Source organism: Carica papaya, chromosome 4, assembly GCF_054855325.1.
Source record: "Carica papaya isolate Zhongbai chromosome 4, ASM5485532v1, whole genome shotgun sequence".
Lineage (NCBI taxonomy): Eukaryota > Viridiplantae > Streptophyta > Magnoliopsida > Brassicales > Caricaceae > Carica > Carica papaya.
In genome coordinates, this window is record NC_142312.1 from 24,051,912 (window position 1) to 24,074,631 (window position 22,720).

Here is a 22,720-nt window from a genome sequence, read left to right on the forward strand (position 1 = left end):
CTGCGTAATTTATAAATCAGAGTTTAAATCTAAATAAAAATTTAAAATTTAATTATTGTTGATGGAAAATAAAATTTTATTTCAATAAATTATTACTATTATCATAAAATAAATATTTTTTGTTCTACATAATTTTTTTTTTAAATTATAATGGTTATAACGAGGTATCATATAAATAATTTTTTTCTTTTTTAAAAAAAAACAAGCAAAACAAAATTGTACATTTCATTGTAGTTATTAAATTTAAATTATTATAATGATATTAATAATTTTTTTAAAATTACAAAGCTATGTATTATGTTAGACGTATACGTTAATATTAATAAATAAAAGCTAAAATTCAGTTATCAAATTAGATATATAAAAAAAATATTAATTTAGTTTGTTTCAAATACTAGTATTTTTTTTTTAATTAAAATGAACATTTAAAACAAATAAAAAATTATAATAAATAAAAATAAATCACAAACACCAGTATCAATCAGAAACTTGCATATCTTTAACCTTTCATGGAACTTATCAAAATATTTTTGCAAAACAACATTAAACTGTAACAACCAAGCCGATAATTAAGAAAATACTGTAACTAATGAAGCTAAGATTATAGACAACATGGTTTACAACAGTTTTTCCCACAATTCACCTCTGTACATTTTCTAAACACTGATTTCAAACAGCAGCAGCCACAATGGGGGCAAGACACACTTGTCCATTTGCAGCAGCACCAGCATTTCGAGTTCAATGGTAAACACCAGTTGCACATTTCTACTTTACACTGGGAACAGCTAAAGCAGCAGATCCTTCCGAATTTCAAACAAATTCTCGCCCTGCTCAGCAGTAATACCAAAAGATTAATGCTTTAATCTTGCCTTAATCTCAATTTATGATGGTGATGAAGGTGCTAATAACCCAGGTATGTGATAATAGCATTTTAATCTTGTCCTAATTGCAACACTAATGACAATGTAGCTTCTAACTCGGGTTTGCAAGAGAAATGTTTTACATTTTACGATTATTCTCAATTGGGAACATGACAGATGTTTGCAACAAATTCATCTTATCTACAATATTTCACATGTAGAATCTGTAGAAATCCAAACGATTATCACTAAGGCACATCAATTTTCGTAAAGGATCATCTAGATTGACTAAGAATCATATTCGAAATAGCCTTGACACGCTTTGGTGAGACCCTATTGTGTTCCGCTCTTCCTAAATCTCAATTACTCATCATGATAAAATTTAGTCATGATTTACATATTTGATTCACTATTGAAATCAAACTTGTCTTTTACGTTAAACCTCAAAATCATTCAAATCTTAGGTCTAATTTCTGCTGCATTATGATTCGTATCATAAAGAATTGAGATTTGAAGCCAGCTGTGACTTTACCCAAATGGAAAACTAAGCAACATATGCAGAACAAAAGAGGAGATATAACATTTAATTTACGTTTAAGTACCCAAGAAATTTACCAGAGAGTTTTGCAGATAGGTTTCGATTTCGGAATCTCTTGTGTTCTGCTTCAAAACAAGTATTTGACAAAATTTTAATAAAATAAAAATTGAAATTAAGAGAAAAAAAAAAAAAAAAAAAAACCATTGAAGATTCATACATGAGAATAAAAGGATCTGGTTTCGCTCCAATGAAGTTGTCAAGTCTGTTAACACAAAATCAAGGGTGTAAGAAGCTCATTAAAATGCCTAATTAAAAAATGAGCAAGATATGGGAGTTAAACAAACTCTTTGCAGGATCTGGAAGCCGGTTGAAGCCCTTCAATTGACTTTAACTCTTCCTGCTTGCAAATTAAATCTCATGTGAGCTCATAATGTATACCGATACCTTAAAAATTGAAGTACAGAACATGGGTTTTAAAAGTGAAATTAAAGAGCATTCAACATGAAAAAATCCTACCTGAAAGTTGAAATAGAACTTGGGTGAAAAGGGTATTTACATTTAGCACAAACACAGCGATGAACATCCACATTGGTCAATCCAGATACATACATACATATATATATATATATATATAATGTCTGATGAATCCCTTCATATTTCAATACCCAATTCATAGTTTAAGCCGATGCATGTAAAAAGAAGAGGAAGAGGGTATTTATTCTGACAAACATTTCTTTGATTTCAAAAATGTATAAATTACTATTGGTTAAACTAAATTAGGAAGAAGATGAATCCGTAAAAAGCAAACAAGTAGAGAGAAGAGAGACCTGAAGCAACGCAATTTCTCTCTCGAGAACCTGAAGCTTCACCCATTGTCGTCTTTTCCCATACAAATCCAAGCTCCCAGGTGGGGACTTTGGGCTCATTGGCTGCACCACCACCCTAACCTCCATTGACGCCATACCAAACAAAACTCGGAAACTCAGATATGCAGCGTTTTGCTTTTGATTTTAACATCCTCCATTGAAGCAGAGGAATGGGTGAATGCAGAGTAGCTGACTTTAGGTCTATGATAAAAGAAAAATGAGAGCTAGTACGCTGCTGGTTTGGTGATGGTGGGGTTTTTTTTTTTTTTTTTTTTTTTTTTTTTCCAGTTGCGGGGGGAGAGGCGAAGACTACGAAGCTGATGAGTTGCAGAGCACACGTGACTGTCACATAAGGAAAGGAAGACTGTTCTAATATTCAATTTACTAATTGCCCTCTAGTTTCATTTTATCTACAAGAAATCCAATGTATGGAGTGTGTTCAAGTAGGGGTAAAAATGGTAATTCAGTATCGCTCGCGTTCGTTTCTCGGATTTGGCCTAGACAAAATGACATCACATGGAGTAGGCGGACGTGTCGAGATCCGCTGGGGCATTTTAGTAATATAGTCATCTCTATCAAAACCCCTGCCCTAGATTTATAATTTTATTTATACGATTCGTGTTAACTCGCAGTTGTAAATTATTATTTAAGAAAGTTGGTAAATAATTCAAACCTTTTATACTTAAAATTATTTAGATTTAAATTGAATAATTTATTACAGTAAGTTTTTAATTAGTTTGAACATATAATGTTTTATTTTTATATTTATTATTAAATATATTTTAATGTTATGTCCGATGCATGCAGAGTTAACGAATAAAAAAATAAATTATATAGATAATTAAAATAAATAAGGCGAAATAAATCTCATTTATAAAATCCGATAACATTTAAAAATTTTTACTATTCACCTCAAGTATGATGCATGAAATGAGGTATGCCACTCTTAATCGAGCAAGACACAAAGTAGAGTTGCGCTTTGAAGGCTGCAGTAACAGATAAAGTTATAGACAAATAAATTATTTCCCTGAAAATGAGGCAAAAGAAGAATTTGGTGAAGGTAGCGAAAAAGAAGAAGAAGAAGAAGAAGAAGAGGGGGACCCTTTGAAAAACTAGGCCACAGAAAACAGCAGAAATAAATGTGAATGCCATACCCATAGCATGGCAAATAAGTTTAAAATCAACTAAATGCAAGCTAGAAAAGAGATTGAAGTGAAGAAAGTATGTTGAAACATCAAATGGTAGTATGTATGATAATCAAGTGGCTTCATTGTGAGCCTCCATACACCTCTGACTTTAAATCTTATCAGGTTATACAGGAACAAGCTTGTGAAGGAGACCGGAGCATACCAAGAACTGATTCTCGTGGCCCAAGGGCTAAAAAGATCCAACCTGTCTAAAAGACATGAACAATAAAATTCTACCCAACTTATTGCTAAAATTAAGAGCCTAACTGTTTCCAGATATGAGAAATATCATTTCCTTTTTTTCATATTTACAAAAACTAGACATAAAGTTTTCAAATTCCTTAATCAATATAAAAGAAAGGAGTCATGTTCTAAAAATAACAGTCATCCAAAATATTTCTCCAAAAGATGTAAGACCCAGCTAGACAGACACCTGGCAAGATTATGACCGAGGAAATGATGTTCGAATACAGCAGTTGCTCTCCATCAATACGTGTTACTATCGTATACTTACAGCAAAGTATTTAACCAATAATACAGAATACAGAGATCATTACCCCCACTGGTTACAGCGTTCCTGGCCCACTAATTACAACACAACAAACTTCAACCTGTACCCAAAGAGATAAATCCCATAGCACTCATGAGCCTTGACGAAAGAAACATTAAGTAGAGTGTTACAAGGCCTATGCCCAACACCTTGTTAGGTCGCATGTCATTTTGGGGCAAAACAATAAGTGCCCATCCTAGTCCTGAAACAAGAAATCCCAGAGTGTAAAACAAGCTGCCGTCATTTGGAACTATGTATGGACCTGGTCTCTTTGACCAGGCGCCGAGCAACATTGAAATTCCCAACCCAACAAGCGTGTTGAACATGGGACCTGCATAACATCCAGACAAGGCTATCTGCACACCATCACCACCATTCATTGCCAGGGCAACATTTGACACCAAATCACCCATTGAGTTGCCCCACGCTAACACAGTCAACCCAAGGATGGATGGGTTGATTCCGTATATCTCACCAAATGTCACCAACAAAGCAACGAGCTCATTAGCAATCATGTAAAACCATATAATACTCATAAAAAATCCACCTAAGACCCAGGGAAGTAAAAATTTCCGAGGTGGGTGCTCAGATACAGTGTGCCAATATGCAAGAAGACCAAGTGTGCAACCAGCAGCAACACCAATAAAATATGCAACCGCTATAGTTTGAGAACCCATGTTTTCTTGGCTATTCCAGAGAAATGCCAGGAGGATGGGAGCCAATGAAGCACTGGAAACAGCATAAGCCTTTGACCATATTTCCTCCTCAACTAATGGTATTGTCAACCTTCTTGGCACTGTCAGTGGAATTTCTAACAATGAAATTATGTTTGAACAGAAGAGCGATGATCTCTTGCTTTCTGCATTCTCATCACTCCAGCCCCATGGAGGCCTTTCATCATCTAGATTGGGTTTCAGAAAATGGTTTGAATATATTGCCACATTTGAAGCCCACATCCACTGGGGCAGAGAACTGTGGAGACGTGGTGGATCATCTTCAGTGTCAATTTCAAGTAGAGAACTGTACATAGGAATATCATCTTCACTAGTTTGTGAAAATATACTTCCTCGCACAGGAAGCAATGGCGTAACCACATCCATTTTCAACCTCCGCATTTGTTTCCTCAGAATTTCATTTGCAGCCACGCAAAACGCATAAACCACATATATCGAGACAAAGGCAATTGCCATCCCCACGGTTACCTTACCAATGATCAAAATCATTAGCAGAGAAAGAAGTGTAAAGAGGAAGAAACTCACATCTCTTATGAAGCATTTCTTATCAACTTGAACCCTTTTCTCTGCAATAGACAGTGAAACAATCCCAACAACAACGCTAGTAACAAACACTGCACCACCCAACACGCTGTTAAGACCCACTTCACCCGTGTTTGTTCCCACAAAAGCAGCTATACTTGCAAACACATCCGGTGCTCCATTCCCTAGAGGGAGAAGGGTAACCCCTGCAACAGTAGGAGGTAACCTCAAAAGACTTGACAGCTTCTCCAGTGAACAACAAAAGTAATCTGCTGCAGTATTGCCCAATAAATAGAACAGAGCAACAAGCCAAATACCCAACACTAGATAGGCCAACAGACTGAAATCACCACAAGCACAATAGAAGAACCTGAGATAATCAAAGAATCCACCAGAGGAACATTGTGGGTGCGCTTTCAAGTATTCACATTGATTAGCGTAACCCTTATGATGAAGCAGTCCAGTGCAAAGAGCAGGACCACTCTCGTCACTTACATTATTTTGAGGAGGCCCATTAACTAAAATCGATGAATTAGTATCAAATTCACTCATCCGTCGATGAATTGAAGTAATGTGACTCGACTCATGCGAGAAAGCAGATCTCCTATAAAAACTCTCACTAGTAAATGCGGCCGATTGCCTTAAAAGAGGGTTCCTAATTACATCTTCCTGGTGGTAGAATAAAAAGACAAGAACAACAGCACATAATCCATTGAAAATCCCACGAAATTTGGGATTTTTAGCACTATACGAACAATTGAGATTCATTGCCAAATCTTACTTTCCCCAAAATACTTCGAAGAATAAAGAAATTGGCGTGAAAAGAAACAGAAGATAGAAACAAAGTCTCAACCCAGGGTTTCAGTGATGCGAAAGTGAAACCCTGGCCTCCTGAATTCGAGGGTAACGGGGAGGAGATTGTAAGGAAAGTTTGATCAGAAATTGAAGTAGAAGAAATCAAATTAAGCAAAAATTCAGGGCCTTACCAGCAATTAAGGGCATAAAAAAGCAAGGTTGGGGTTTGATAGAAGCTTGCAGCTTACAAAGGCGATAACCAGGAAGGGCTTTTGGAATTTGCCTTCTCCTTGCGAAAGGTAGAATTTCGTTGACAGTTTATTCGGGTTGAAGACAAACCGGGAAAGCACGCGAGAAAGAGAAGAGGAAAGACCCAGTAGCTCACGCGCGGGTCCGAGTTGCGAAGTTGTCGCCAAATGTTCGGCTTGAGAAGTTACTTGCCAGCTGGCAAGCCGTTTGCGTCTTTCAGATTAACCCGAACATTAGATAAATTATTATTTTTTTTTAAAGTGTATGAAATAAATAAATTTTTTAATTAATTATGCAATTTTCGTTTTAATTTAATATTTTTATTTGATATAATTATTTATTAGACAGTTACTACAAATTTCAATTAATTTTAAATTTAATAATAATTTTTAATTAAAATGAACTTTTAATTTTACTAAAATTTTAAATTAGATGAATAATATAATTTTTAAGCTAAATAAATAATAAAAATAAAGATTAAAGTTAATTAATTTCACTTGATCATAATTTTAATTCTGATAAATTATAATAAAAATTAATAATTATTAAAATTCTAGTTAAATTAATAGTTTAGTAATTAGTTTTAATTATATAACTTCAAAATATTAGTTCAAGTATGTAACGCCTCATTTTTTTTTAAACGGTACGGTCTAAGACAATTCCATAACCAACCACGAAATTCTCATTTCAAATCAATCACACACCTAGAAACCATTCTCCAATTCATTATTCAAAATCAAGATAAACATGCAATTCTATTTATACATCACAAAGTAATACAATCTCATACACTTCCAGCATACATCGTTCATACTACTATAAATTTTTACAGACTCTATTCCGCCCATAATAAGAATCCTTGCCTGTTGCGCTATATACTAGGCTCGAAAACCAGCAACTCCGTTCCCAGCTCCATCCCTATCTCATATGTTAATGTTAAAGAATGAGTCCACATAACTCAATACGGTAAAAATCAAGTTACAAATATTACATACAATAACAGAATATTCAGTATCTCTATATGCACTATACCCACACAACTAAGCCATACCTTAGTACCATCCTGGAACTATACAGCATCATCTTATCCCGAAAATCTAGTTATGGTTACAACCAGCACATGTAACAACAGAAAACCCAATACTCCTATGTGTATCCCATCTATACCACCTAAGTCCTACTCTAATGCCACTTTGGGACCACACAGAACTAACATGCCCCAGTAAATTAATTACATTACCTATCAAATATGACCGCCTTCCGAGGTTACATCATGAGTATAAATGTTTTTACTTGTCACCAATATCGGCGACCAAGTCTCAACCTTCTATCTCTCGACTCCTAATAGGCCACTCACACACACAGATACCATTCTCTCCCGTCACCAATATCGGTGACCCAACCCGTTGCTTGTCGGGGTCTTCTGACTATCACGACTATCGGCGATCAACCTACACTTTCTAAGTAGCGACCACCAATATCGGAGTCCCCCAATGCTATTAACTCAAGAACTAGACCATCCCATACTCGCTTTACCATATTGTCCTACAGCTCTCCTAAACCTTTAACTGGTATAATGAACCTACATACCTCTCCCCCTCGGACACACTCTAACATTTCACATGCACGCCGGTAATGTTCCCTCGCCAGCCACTAAATTTACAGCAGTTATACAAACCTATATACAACCCATACCTCCATCTCGATCCCTTGAACCACGCCTTACCGGCCTCCCTTTTCTTCTCCCAATTTCCAGCATATACACTCTCCTCCCCTTCTATATCTACCTCCCCCTATAGCCATACCGTATCTTTCCTCTTACCCGGACTTCTTCGCACACTGAACTCTTCATTCACCCTCCTTCCGCAACCTACACTAAAGACCCCATGCACAACCCTGAACTCTCATCTCTCTCACAGACGTCACACACCGCTTTTCTTCTTCTTCTACCTCTCATGTCTTATTCCAAGTATCATAACTCTCATACTCACACAATCACTCTCCTCCCTCTCACCGACCTCACACACCGCTCGCATGCACATAAAATTTCTTCGCTCTCGTGGATCTCCCTCACTCACTGATGCCTTCGTTAAATCTCTCCTCCCGCGACCTTCACCATGTACACACATTCGTTTACATAAAACATTCTCACTCCTTCACAGATCTCTCCCACGCTTTAACGTTTTCATTCTCATTCTTCCCGCGGTCTCCTCCGTGAACACCTCCACAAGTCCACCTGCCACCCACATTCACCTGTCCCTACATTGTAGTTCTGTTGCTCTATACACCAAATAAAATCTATATTTCTCAACCTAAAATCACTAATCCGAACTCACACCAAACCTATACAAGAACTCAAAATTTACCGTATCTCCCATCTCCATCTTCCTTCCTCACGTGGCTCGCACCGTCACGGTCCTCCTTCCTGCCCTCTCTCTCTTTTCGTTTCTCTTCAATCCGACTCCTCTCTCTCTCTCTCTCTCTCTCTCTTTCTCACATTCTCTTCCCGCCCTTGATCTCTTTCTTCTCTGTTTTCTTTTTTTTTCTTCCCTTCCTCTCTCTGTTTTCTTTTTTTTTCTTCCCTTCCTCTCTCTGTTTTTCTTTTTTCTTTTTTTCCTTCTCCTATTTATACCCCACCAGCCTCTCATCCTGCCCGTCCATCTCACCTCATCCCAACTGTCCACTTCTCCCTTCTTCAAACGACGTCGTTTCCTCCTCCTCTTTACCAAAGGACGTCGTTTCCCTCAAACGACGTCGTTTTCCTCCTCTTTCACTCCAAACGACGTCGTTTTCTCCCCCTCTCCACCAAACGACGCCGTTTACCTCTGAAAATCTCACCTTACATATACATCTATACATACATACAAATTTTCTCTTTTTTTTGCAGTTATTACAAAATAAAAGTTTGATTTCAATTATTTTATATGTTAAATTTATTTTTTAATTAAAATATTAGTATAATCTTCTTATGTATTGTGATAACTTTAAACTACCAGTTTTCTTTGGATAAACTGTTTTATTAGTGATTTGCGATATATGTTATAAGTAGATATTACTTCAATAATAATTTATAAAAAGATAATAATAAACATATTTATTTAATGAATTTTTAATTACTAAAAGGAATTCAATAAATAAATAAATAAATAACATGATTATTTGTTATATAGTTGTATTTTTTATAAAAATAAAATAATTATTGACCAACAATAAAAGGATTCAAATAAAAAAATAATACAATAAATTTTTGTATCAAAAAATATATAAAATGTACAATTCAGACTCAACCCCATAATATAAATATAAATAATAATAACATCATTAATTTTCAAATGAGAAAATAGTATAATTAATATATGTTTTTGCATGAAAATACACAGAATGTAGAATATGATTTCAACCCACAAAAAAAACTAGTGTTTTATAATTTAATTCATGTTTTTGAATATAAAAATGGAGGATCCGTGAACGGATTTTGGCTCCGCAATTATTTTAATTTAATGATAATTTAAGATCAAAATCTAAATTTTAATTATAAGATGATCATACATTAGTACATACTAAATATTATATATATATATATATATATATATGATCCAGATGGATAAAATGGACAAATCATCCTCGGTCTAATCCCAAAGCAGTCCTCCTAAATTACACGTCTCTCTTCTTCCCTTTCCCCGCTATGATCTTCACCTTCACGTCTCCTCTGTTTCAATTTCATTTTTCTCCTTATAAAAAACCCACCCACCTGTCATTTCCTCTTCATTGCTAAAGTTAGCTGCTTTGTTTCACTGACGCTGTTTGGTTGCAAAGCAAATTTTCAGGAAACCAAGGTAGAAACTTTCTTTCGATCCTTACTTTTGATGCCAAATTTGGCACCCGTTTCCCAATCATGTGTTTTTCTTCGGAGAAAATGGATTTTTTTTAAATGAAAAACGAGAAGATTAGAGCCCCGGGTTACTTGTATAAGAATGAAGTATCTTGCTTTACTGAATATAGCTCGTCAAGATTTGTAATTTGGTTTGTCCCGTGTTTTTTAATGCAGAGATGAGTTTCGCAAACAAAGAGTACGAGTTTTTGTGTGAGATCGGGTTGAGTTCTCGGACTCTGGGAAGTTACGTTAATGGTACCTGGAAAGGAAATGGCCCTGTTGTCTCCTCTTTGAATCCTGCAAATAACCAGGTTCTGATTCTTAATACATAATCAGTACATGTGTGTGTTTGTTTTGTTCCTTCAGGGTTTATTTCTTATGTGACTATCATGGCTATGATTGATTATTGGGATTCATCTGAGATTCCTCTTTTGTTCAATGAATTCTGAGGTGGGTTTTTTTAGATCCTTTTTCCAAGTTTTGATGTGGGTTTGTATTGTATTCTGATTATCATCTTGAAGCTTAAATCCTTGGTCCAAGCAATGAACCAAATATGTCCCCTGTTATATCTTATAGATTTCATCTATGAAGCTTTTCCCTCAATTATGTTTTGGTTTTCAGTTTATGATATATCCTAAATACCGGTGAACGACTATGATATAATAGCATTTGATGGATGCTTTATGAAATTGTTATCCGTTCCACCCTGCTATAAGTGATGTTAAGTTGATTCTTGTCTATCATCCTGATTCAGAAAATTGCTGAAGTTGTGGAGGCTTCTATTGAAGATTATGAGGAAGGCATGAAAGCTTGCAGTGAAGCCGCAAAGTTATGGATACAGGTATGATTTTATATGCTTCTTGACTTCATGAATTTCATGGGTATTATAATACTTGAAGCATAACTTGCTAGCTTAATATCTGTTTTATTTTTCACATACCATATAGGTTCCTGCCCCAAAGAGAGGTGATATTGTAAGACAAATAGGTGACGCGTTGAGAGAAAAACTCCACCAACTTGGTCGCCTTGTTTCACTTGAAATGGGAAAAATTCTTCCTGAAGGCCTTGGCGAAGTTCAGGTATTGTTCATCTCAGAATAGGTCAGTTCGGTCAAAGCATACATATGTCTCTGCCACAAGTTTTTGTGCTCTTACTTGTAACAATTTCTTGAAAACCTGTCTGTAAGAAGAATTAACTTTTTCTTGTAGATTTAGTTCGGCTGATTACTTATGTGTTACTTACTGGAAAGTTTTAGCTGGGATTGATGTAATTGAAAGGGTTTTGTCATCCACTCTCCAGGAGCTTGTCTATCACATCAACAATCTATATAGCAATCTTTGGTCACTTGTCTGTCTTTTGTTTGAGAATCTATGCTATTTAAATAACATACTTGACAAAAATAACCTATTGCGTCATTGTCTTACACACCCTTGATATGTAAATATGGCTTGCCGTGCCAACACAGAAGCCCAAATCCTCAGTCTGCCATTTTATCTCTTTGGAAAGTTTCCGTGATTGTATTTGGTCTGAATTATCTCAACAGTTAGTAATCACTCTGGTACTGCAATTGTTTAGGCTTTCTAACTCAAACGAACACTAACTCTTGCAGGAAATTATCGACATGTGTGACTTTTCTGTGGGATTAAGTCGGCAACTGAATGGATCAGTAATACCTTCGGAACGTAAGTTTTAGTTCTTGTAGTCTATTTCTATGCGCTGTTTTGAAAAAAGGGCTTTTCAGGGAAAAGAATCTGTTTGTGTTGTTCTTTGGTCAAGGCTTTCCAATTCAATCAAACTGTCAACTTTGGGATTAAATATATTTCCTTACCCCCTCCAAATTCCTATTAAGGTTAATTATGAAGTAATTATGTTTGTAATTCTTTGTCTACAGGTCCAAATCATATGATGTTAGAGGTGTGTTACATGTTTATACTTTTGTACTAAGATCACAACTTATCTTCTATCTTTGGAACTAACATTTTGCTTCCATATTCTGTGGACAGATGTGGAATCCCCTGGGGATAGTTGGTGTAATTACAGCCTTTAACTTCCCATGTGCTGTCCTTGGTAAGCTCTATACCATGATTTGTTAAATTAAGAAATTGCAATCTTATTGGTTCTTGAGATTGTAAGTAATGATATGGACTTTCTGTGGCTCATAGTTTCTGGGATCTTTTAAAATGATTCTGCTACCCAGTTTCTGTAAGATATCTTCATATTCCTTCCCAACCCGAAAAGAAGGTAAAAGTGAAGTTTGAGCATCCATTTGGTCGCTATGTTTGGATATGAGCAGGAGGTTCAAACTTCACTTTTTGGTCACTCTGTTGGGATCAAAAGGATGACTTTATTTTTACTGCTTAGCATATTGGAGGCCATCAACATATGATGATTAAAGCTTGTTAGTTTCAATTGCAATGAAGAATTCATTTAGCACATTATTTGCTGTAGGACCAAGGGATCAGTTTATTACATCTGGTAAAGGTTTTCTAAATGTTTTGGTTATCCGTTAAAACACATTGGCATTGGAACTATCAGTAACTTGTGCCAATCAGAAAGGATAATTTCTAAGTGTTTTTCGTTCAAAGGATCTGCACCAATATTACAATATTAGTTAATCTCATGCAGTTTTCAACTGTTGCTCAGATGAAATATGCTGTGGCATTTGGCTTTTTTTTCAGCTTTCATAATATAAGTAAATTCATGCATTTTCACGTGTTTCTGTAGGATGGAATGCTTGTATTGCACTGGTTTGTGGCAACTGTGTTGTTTGGTAAGTCACAGTACTACACTGGGAAAAAAGCATTTTGATATATTTTTTTTTAAATAAAAGTGAATTATTATTATGCACAAGGTACGAAGAAGGTACGACCCATATGCAAAATAGTTACAAATCTATCAATTGGTCAATGATCACACCTATATCATCTAGGTTTTTAATATCATGACCCAGTAAAATAAATCCAAAAGTGTGAATCCATTTATCTCTAATGTTACCAAGATTAATCTCTACCCCCTCAAAAGGTCTACCATTTATTTCTTTCGAAATCATCTAAAAAATAGTAAGTGGTGCAAGAAATAAATGTCTCCCCCTTTTTTATACACAAACCCTCCCAAGCCAAAAGTTCATTACTTACACTACCTGCCGTAACTCAATCCACCCCAATAAGCCTCAAAACAGAAGACCATATGCCGTGTGTAACAGCACAACCCAGCAGCAAATGGTAACAAGTGTCCTCATCAGATTTGCAGAAATAACCTGTTTATCAGCACATTTCCTCTTCTTCTAAGCATGTCAATTGTTAAAATCCTCTCTTTAGTCGCTTCCCAAGCGAAAAAAAAAAAATGGTTCTAGGTGGTGCTTTAGATTTTTCATATTTGCTTGAAAGGGACTGTTTGGTTGTTGTTGTTCTCTCTCATAGTAACAAATTCTTAGTATGATTTTACAGAGAAGCCCCTCTTTTTGTCTGACTACCATACTCTTTTATCATTGTTCTTGGATATTTTAATATTAGATAAACACAGCGGCAACTCCACATACTCTTCCACTTCCCAATTCTGCAAATTACACTTAACGGGCACATTCCACGCCCTTCTGCAATGATTTGATGGATATGACCTTTCTGGAATTACTGATCCTATAGTTTGATATGCAAATGCATTTTGATTTCATTCTTTGCAATTCATCGGTCTTTTCTTGTGCCTGGATAAAAGGTTAGGATAGTGACTTTGGATTTGAGTTGTTCATTTTGAATTGTTTAAGTGAATTGATGATGCAGTAAGTTGATGCTATGAAGAATAGTGAATAGATAGAAGCAGGAAGAAGAATTGCAAGTTAATGTTTTAGTGAATTTGAAGCAGATCCCTCGGCATGTTAAAAGGGAATACTACACTTGACATGAAAGTCGAAGTTTCTTTTTAGAAAGCCATCAATCAAGTGAAACAACTAGTTCTTAAAGTATTGGCATGACTAGGAAAAGAAGAAAAAGAATAATCAAGTTAAAAGTTCTTTCTTTAATAACAATTTAAAGGTGCTTTGGTTCTTTATTTCTATGCTATTTCTCTGTACTCAGTTTCAAAGTTTACAATTGAAGTCTCTACATACTAAATCTACTTCATTCCAATTGTATAATCTGCCTTTTGTGAAACCATTGGCACAAATAAGGTTAAAAAATTTACTTGGATTAGAAAATTGATAAACAAATCTACTTCATAAACAACAGGAAAGGTGCTCCAACCACTCCACTGATAACTGTTGCTATGACAAAGTTAGTTGCTGGAGTTTTAGAGAAGAACAACTTGCCGGGTGCCATTTTTACATCTTTCTGTGGTGGTGCTGAAATTGGTCAAGCAATTTCAAGAGATACACGTATTCCTCTGGTTTCCTTTACTGGAAGTTCAAAGGTGGACTTTATTTAAAATTTTGGAAATTTTGGTTAATGTATATATCCTACATGGACTTCTATTTATCTTTGATATGGTAAGTATAGGTGGGCTTAATGGTGCAACAAACGGTGAATGCAAGATATGGCAAATGTTTGCTTGAATTAAGTGGAAACAATGCTATCGTTGTCATGGATGATGCTGACATCCAGCTAGCTGTCCGATCTGTTCTTTTTGCTGCTGTTGGTACAGCTGGTCAGCGTTGCACAACTTGTCGTAGGCTGGTAGTTATATATGCCATTTTATGTTGGCTTTTATACGTTGATAGTAGTGTTACTTTCAATTGCTAAATATTTTGTTTGCTTGTCTTAAAGCTTCTTCATGAAAGTGTCTATCAGAGAGTACTTGATCGACTGCTTGAGGTATACAAGCAAGTTAAAGTAGGGAATCCATTAGAAAAAGGCGTCTTGCTTGGGCCATTACATACTTCGGAATCAAGAAACAATTTCAAGAAAGGAATTGAAGTCATCAAATCTCAGGTAGGTTCCTTACAGCATGTTGTCCTTTTTCACTCATGTATCTCATTTGATCAACACCTCCACCATTTAAAGCAGTTTCGTTTTGTTTTTTTGAAATATGAACTGTGAATTTTGTATTAGTATAGGCACTAAAGGCGTGTTTACCCATGTACAAAATTTACAAGTCAATCATGTATCAATAAGGTCCATCAAATCTTCTATAGAACAAAAAGGATGACCCTGTAACAAAAAAATAAGAGTCTGAAATCATCTATTCTTAAGAATATCAAAACCATTTAAATTCTCAACCCCATCGAAAACCCTTCTATTCATCTCCTTCTACATTACCCAAAAGATAGAGAGCGGAATTAGATCCTGAAGAAAATTGAGAGGAAAAATATTCTAATTCTCATTTTCTTGATGAATGATTCACACATATATATACAAATCTGCTGCTTCTAACAACCTAACAAATTCTGGAGAATCCTAACAAAATTCTGGTTGAGGAGGAAATTTATTGGTGACACCCTCCATTTACACAGAATGTACAGTTCATAAACAAAAATAACAGCTGTAAATAAATGTAATTTAATCTTAATTTATTTTTTTAATTATTTATTTTCTACACTCCCTCTCAATTTAGTTTACGTATATGTTGAGTAAATTTAGATTGAATATTATGTCATCAAAGGTTCTCTTGAGAAGAGGTTTCATTAGAATATCTACGATCTGTTGATTCGTTGGAATGTGCATCAGAGTTATACTCCTATCTTCCAATTTCTCTTTAATGAAATGACATTCGATTTCCACATGTTTGGTTCTATCATGATGTACTGGATTTTTGGCCATATTGATTGTTGATTTGTTGTCGCACCATACTTTCATAAGCATATTATTGAGAACCTTTAATTCTTCAAGTATTCTCTTTAACCATATACCTTCACAAATACCATGAGTCTAAATTCAGATTATGCACTGCTGCGAGACACAACTAATTGTTTATTGTTTCTCCATGGAACCAGGTTACCCCAAATATAGGTACAATATCCTGATGTAGATCTCCCATCATCTGTAGAACCTGCCCAATTCGCATCCGTGTAGATTTCAACACTTCTTTTATCTGTCTTCTAAAAGAATAAATCTTGTCTTGGAGTCTTCTTGAGATACCTCAGAATCCGATACACAGCTCTCATGTGATCTTCAGTTGGTTGATGCATGAACTGACTTACTGTATTTACTGCAAAACTGATGTCTGGTTTTGTATGAGTTAAGTAAATAAGTTTCCTAACAAGTCTTTGGTATCTCCTTTTGTCAACCATTTTATCACTGATTCTGGATCCAAGTTTGATGACTGAATCTATCGGGGTGTCAGCGGGCTTGCTTCCTAGTATCTCACTCTCTTTTAGGAGATCCAGAATGTACTTTCGTTGAGAAACTGAAATCTCCCTTTTTGATCTAGCCACTTCCATACCGAGGAAGTACTTCAGTACTCTAAGATTTTTTATTTCAAATTCTTTGACAAGGAATTCTTTAAGTTTTTGAATCTCCTCAAGGTGATCTCCTGTAAGAATGATATCATCAACATGTACAATTAAAATAGTTTTCTTACCTGAGATGCAGTGTTTGACAAACAATGTATGATCTGATTGACATTGTTCATATCCTTTATGTTTTACAGCTCTTATGAATATGTCAAACCATGCCTTTAGAGATTGTTTTAGGTCATAAAGTAATTTCTTCAATTTATACACTTTCTGAGGATTGTCAGTTAATTCGAACCCTAGTCGTATATTCATATACATCTCTTCTTCCAAATCACCCTTAAGGAATACGTTCTTTACATCTAGTTGACACAATGGCCAGTCAAGGTTAAATGCAAGTGAGAGGAGTACCCGAATAGTATTGTGTTTGGCAACTGGTGCAAACATCTCCTGATAGTCTATACCATATGATTGTGTATAGCTTTTGACTACCAGGCTAGCCTTAAACCGATTCATACTCTCATCTGGATTATATTTAGTTGTAAAGACCCATTTGCATCCCACTTAACGCTTTCTTGGAGGAAGATCAGTTAGTTCCCATGTTTTATTCTTTTCAAGTGCCTTGATCTCATTTAGGACAGCTAACTTCCATTCTGGAATTTCCAAGGCCTTATATATTGTTCTGGGTTCAGGTGAGCTACTGTCTATCTTGCACACAAAAGCATGATGTTTCGAGAATAATTTGTCCAATGAAACATAGTTCTGTATAGGATATTTGGTGCATGTTCGAGTACCCTTCCTCAAAGCAATAAGAAGATTAGAATCAACGGAATCAAGAGTTGGTACAGAGATTACATTACCTGGATCAACGGTGGATTCATGGCAGTGCTTGGATGATTCAGGTGCTTTTCCTTTGTTTCTTCTCGTATAGATACGTAGCTCACTCGTTGTAGGTAACGTGCTTTCTGTAACTAATTTTAGTTCTGATTTCTTTTGTGAGGTTTCGGGTTCAGTCTCCAGAGAAGGTTTGTCTGGTGGTGGATTTAGTGGGTAAAGAGGAGGTACATTCACATCCCACAACTGATATTTCTGAGTGAATGTTTCCCCCTAAATATCATTAGTGGGATAAAACGGTTGGTTCTCAAAAAATGTGACGTCCATTGTATTATAAAACCGACGGGTTTTCAGAATTAGACATTTGTATCTTTTTTTATTTGCTGAGTACCCAACAAAAATATACTTTATTGCTCTTGAGTCTAATTTCCCACGAAGATGTTTATGAACATGGACAGATGCTAAACAACCAAAGACTTTAGGTGGTAAAGTATTTAAGATGTGTGAATCGGAAAAGATTTTTAAGAGGATAGTGTACAGTGATTGAAACTGTAGGATATGGGAGGGCATCCGATTAATCAAATAAGTAGCTGAAAGAACAGACTCTCCCCAAAAATATTTTGGTACATGAGTGGTGAACATGAGTGATCTGACAACCTCAAGTATATGTCTGTTTTTCCTTTTGGTTATGCCGTTTTGCTGTGGAGTATGAATACAGGAGTTTTGATGAATAATGGCATGTTCAATAAAGTATTTTTCAAGAGTATTTTCAAAATATTCATAAGCATTGTCGGATTTCAATACTTGAATAGTAGTATGAAATTTGGTTCGAATCATTGTATGGAATTTTTTAAACAGGGATCCCACTTCAGATTTTTCTTTCATGAGAAATACCAAAGTGATTCTTGTATGGTCATCAATAAAAGATACAAACCACCTAGTTCCGGAAATGTTGGAAACCCTGGAAGGGCCCCAATCATCACTGTGCATTAATGCAAATGGTTTAGATGGTTTATATGGTAGGTTAGGGAATGAACTTCGAGTATGTTTAGAAAATTGGAAAACTTCACACTATAATGAAACTGGATCTTTTCCTTTAAATAGTAGTGGGAACATCTTTTTCAAGTACATGAAGTTTGGATGTCCTAATCTATAGTGCCACAACGTAATATCATGGTCATTATTTTCGGAAATAGAAACAGAGTTTTCACATATTACATTGTGAGCTTGTCTTTTAGAAGTGTTGATTTGAAGCAAATATAATCCTGAGCTCATCCTAACACTGCCAATCGTTCTCTTCGAGTCCAAATCTTGAAAATTACACATATTAGAAACAAATTTCGTAGCACATTTCAAATCTTCACATAGCTTGCTGACAGACAACAAATTACAATCCAAATTTGGAACATGGATAACTGAACAGAGAGTCAAATTTGGAGACAAATTTACAGAACCCATTCATGCCACTGTTGAGAGAGAACCATCTGCAATTCTGATTGAAAAATTTTCTTCATATCTTCTGTAATTTTGGAATATTGAAAAATTTACACTCATATGATCAGATGCTCCAGAGTCTACCACTTACACCTGTCATTTTTCTGAAAAAACATATAAGCCAATAATATTACCTTTATGTGCCACAGAGGCATTGACCGGGTGAGATTTCTTGAACAAAATACATTGGAGGGCTTCCAACTGCTCAGGAGTAAATGGGTCTTTTCCTATCTCATCAGAAATTACTTCCTCAGCCATCACATGATTTCCTTGATGTTTGCTGGAGGTCTCTGCTTTCGACGTTTTCCACTCACCTGAAGGTGGTTTCCAGTCACTTGGCTTGCCGTGAAGCTTACAGCAACGATCCAGAGTGTGCCCTAGCTTTCGACAGTGATCGCACCAGGGCCTTGTCTTCTCCGTTCGACTGTCAATCACTCGGGTTGTGAGAGTTGAAGAATTTTCAGTCGGGTGAGGTTGATCAATCTCTCCCATCATGATCTTCCGATGACTCTCCTCGCGTCGAACCTTAGAAAATGCTTCCTGAAGACTCGGCAAAGGCTTGGTGCTCAGAACATGTCCCCGAATCGCGTCGAGATTTTTGTTCAGCCCTAACAGGAATTTGAAGACCAGTTATTCTTCCACGAAGGCTCTAAAGTTTTTCGCGTCCTCGGGACAGTTTCAGCGACATTTCTCAAAGGCGTCCATCTGCTGCCAACTTCGATTAAGGATACTGTAATACTGGGTGACACTGAGTTCTCCTTGCCGAAGGTCATGGAGAGTTGACTCGATTTCAAATATTGCAGAGGTATTTTGCTTGCTGGAGTAGAGCTCCTGTACTACCTTCCAGATTTCGTGAGCAGTTTCGTAGAGAAGGAAATTCTCTCCGATTTCAGGAGTTATTGAGGTGATAAGCGAGGACATGACCATGCTGTCTTCGATTTCCCATGTTTGTGCATTTGCATCGGAGGCTGGAGGAGGCACGAGCTCGCCAGTGAGGTGCCCATAACGCCCTTTTCCGCGGATGAAGAGACGGACAGACGACGACCATTGAAGGAAGTTACTGCCGTCGAGTTTGTGTCCTGTGATACAGGACGATGGTAGCTCACTCACAACTCTGGTTGTTGCTGTGTGGTGATAAGAACCAGAGAAAACTTCTGGTGGAGAGGGTGGAAGGTCACCTGAGGCCATTTCTGATTAAGGCTCAACAGGGTTTGATTTCTTCTTGGATCAGGTATGCTCTGATACCATGAAGAAAATTGAGAGGAAAAATATTATATTTCTCATTTTCTTGATGAGTGATTCACACATATATATACAAATTTGCTGTTTCTAACAACCTAATAAATTCTGGAGAAATTCTAATAAAATTCTGATTAAGGAGGAAATTTGTTGGTGACATCTTCCATTTACATAGAATGTACAGTTCATAAACAAAAATAACAGCTGTAAATAAATATATTTAATCCTAATTTATTCTTCTAATTATTTATTTTCTACAGATCCACTTGTTTTCTTGGGCCGCTAATGCCCTTCTATGCCCAAATTGTCTCTCACCAAACCTGCCATCACCCAACTAATGTCAAACAGCTCATGAACCATAGTCCACAACTTATAAACTGCTGGACACTAAAGCAAAACGTATTTAAAGCAGTTTCATAGCCTCTTTGGATTGAAATTTCTTAGAATATATTGTGATGATTCATAAGAAGTTCCAGGTTGGGGCCGCTTTATGGCTGAATTTTTATGGCCCACTTATGGCTGAATTTTTCTCTGCTGTTCCCTCTAAAATGATGCATCAAATGTGATGGAATTATTGATATTATGTTTAGATAATCTAGAAGTTCATTGGGTTGTATCTCAAAACTTTATTTATTGGTTTTGTGTGTGAAACTTGTAGTCAAGTATTTTAATTAGGATCATTTCACAAAAGACCACAAAAGAGGTTATTTTGATTGGATTTGGTTTAGTTGGGAAAGTTTATTATTACTTACTTTGATGTTTTGTAGGGCGGAACAATCCTCGCAGGTGGGAGTGTAATAGAGTCTGAAGGGAACTTTGTCCAGCCTACAATAGTTGAGATTTCTCCGAATGCAGGTGTTGTCAAAGAAGAGTTGTTTGCACCTGTTCTCTATGTTATGAAATTTAAGGTAATTTTTTTGATTTAGAAGATGTTCTAGTTTGAACATTTTGCACAAGTAGCAGAGCTACAAAAAAGATTTCTACCATCTTTGTATTGCTTTGTAATGCATGCGCCTCAACTTCAATAACCAAATTCTTTTCACACAGACTTTACAAGAAGCAATTGAAATAAACAACTCAGTACCCCAGGGATTAAGCAGTTCTATTTTCACACGGAGACCTGAAGTTATCTTCAAGTGGATCGGGTTAGTGTTTCAATCCAATGCCTTGACATTGAAGTTTATGATTTTCTTCTTGCACTATTTATGAATTTTGTTTAAGTCTTTTTCATTTTCTTTGGATATTTATGTGATTGCTGTTGGGACTCAATCAAGAGTAAAATAAGAGAGGAGATGAGAAGAAAATTAGATAGTGATCTGAATTTTTTCATTTGAATGTTTCAGCCAACTAGTCAGTTTTTAAATAGACAAATTAGAGTAAAAAAATGGGCACCAATACTTTATAAATGAGGTTCAACACTTGTTGTTATCTTAAATGATATGAACAATATCTATAAATGATGTTTATCACTTATTATCGTCCTATATAATAGGTAAAATCCATATAAACGAGGTTTCTCATGTATTAACTTTCTAGATAATTTTAATATAGAATAAATACTAAATTTTTTTAGCAAGTGGGGGAAGTTCTATGCAATTGCAATTGATATGTTTCAGTGAAGAGTACACTTAACTTGTTTATGTAATTAACTGAGGCGGACTTGAGGGTTTTTTTTTTTTCCTCTTTTTGTGTGATAATAGAAAAGTTTCTTTCGAGTTTAATGTCAGCACCGAGGACCTATTAACCAGTTGCGTGTCATATAATAGGCCTCAAGGAAGCGACTGTGGCATTGTGAATGTGAATATACCAACCAATGGTGCTGAAATTGGCGGTGCTTTTGGCGGAGAGAAGGCTACAGGTGGTGGCCGTGAAGCAGGAAGTGACTCTTGGAAACAATACATGAGACGCTCGACTTGGTAATCTTAATTCTTCACTCTATTATTATTTACTGTGTAATATTTTTTATCAGTACTTCTTAGTCTAGCGGGTATCATGTTTTTACAGTACAATCAATTATGGGAGCGAACTACCGTTGGCACAAGGAATTAATTTCGGGTAAGAGTGGGTATAGTTAGTATGCAAATAAATTTCCTTTGTATCAGTATATTGTACTTAGAACCAGTAATGGTTTTAATTGAGTTGAATAGAGAGTATCAATACAGAGCTATTTTACAACCTGTATCAGCCCTCTGGCTTAAGCTGAGTAGATTGCTTTTTGTTGGACTTGGCTCAGCCATGGTTCCCCCCACAGCAGAACAATTTGAATAATAATACATTTCTTCCATGTCTTTTTAACATACATACTTTACATATATATATATATATATATGTATGTGTGTACAGAGTAATGATGCTTGAGTTGTGGGTGTTGGAGTGGTTTAAGATTCCTTTTAATTTAACACAAAATGTTTCCGACAAATATTATATTTTTCCTCTTGTGACTTTATACACATACCTGTGTGTGTGTGTGTGTGTGTATACCATTGTTCAATAATGGATAGGGCTGAGAAACATGTTATGTTTAAAAGTATACCACGAGCCGTTCAAAGACTTAGAAAATAGGACTGTCTGCTTGTTATATATACACACACTCATACAC

The 22,720-nt window shown here is 35.8% G+C and overlaps 3 protein-coding genes across 4 annotated transcripts; 1 reads left to right on the forward strand and 2 right to left on the reverse strand.

Annotated features, from left to right (window-relative positions):
* Nucleotides 1-477: 477 nt before the first annotated feature.
* On the reverse strand, nt 478-6,444 carry LOC110818408 (cation/calcium exchanger 4-like). 2 transcript variants are annotated; one of them, XM_088218288.1, is made up of 6 exons: nt 6,244-6,443; nt 2,226-5,463; nt 1,743-1,795; nt 1,616-1,660; nt 1,476-1,520; nt 478-827 (listed from the first exon to the last, which is right to left on the reverse strand). In XM_088218288.1, exons 1-2 carry the CDS (start codon nt 6,257-6,259, stop codon nt 4,058-4,060), a joined length of 1,422 nt encoding a protein of 473 aa, XP_088074414.1. In that variant the 5' UTR covers nt 6,260-6,443; the 3' UTR covers nt 478-827; nt 1,476-1,520; nt 1,616-1,660; nt 1,743-1,795; nt 2,226-4,057. The 2 variants fall into 2 exon arrangements, with proteins under 2 accessions (XP_088074414.1, XP_021902984.2); XM_022047292.2 differs by having other exon boundaries at nt 2,226-6,444.
* A 3,481-nt stretch (nt 6,445-9,925) lies between these two features.
* ALDH7B4 (aldehyde dehydrogenase 7B4) lies at nt 9,926-22,405 on the forward strand. The gene is made up of 15 exons (XM_088218289.1): nt 9,926-10,137; nt 10,350-10,486; nt 10,930-11,016; nt 11,123-11,254; nt 11,785-11,857; nt 12,067-12,089; nt 12,179-12,242; nt 12,900-12,945; nt 14,396-14,576; nt 14,663-14,839; nt 14,930-15,094; nt 20,889-21,029; nt 21,169-21,266; nt 21,888-22,037; nt 22,126-22,405. Exons 2-15 carry the CDS (start codon nt 10,352-10,354, stop codon nt 22,178-22,180), a joined length of 1,527 nt encoding a protein of 508 aa, XP_088074415.1. The 5' UTR covers nt 9,926-10,137; nt 10,350-10,351; the 3' UTR covers nt 22,181-22,405.
* On the reverse strand, nt 18,847-20,070 carry LOC148266472 (uncharacterized). The gene is made up of 3 exons (XM_088218010.1): nt 19,614-20,070; nt 19,017-19,514; nt 18,847-18,962 (listed from the first exon to the last, which is right to left on the reverse strand). The coding sequence occupies exons 1-3, from the start codon at nt 20,068-20,070 to the stop codon at nt 18,847-18,849; spliced, it is 1,071 nt and encodes a 356-aa protein (XP_088074136.1).
* Nucleotides 22,406-22,720: the final 315 nt, after the last annotated feature.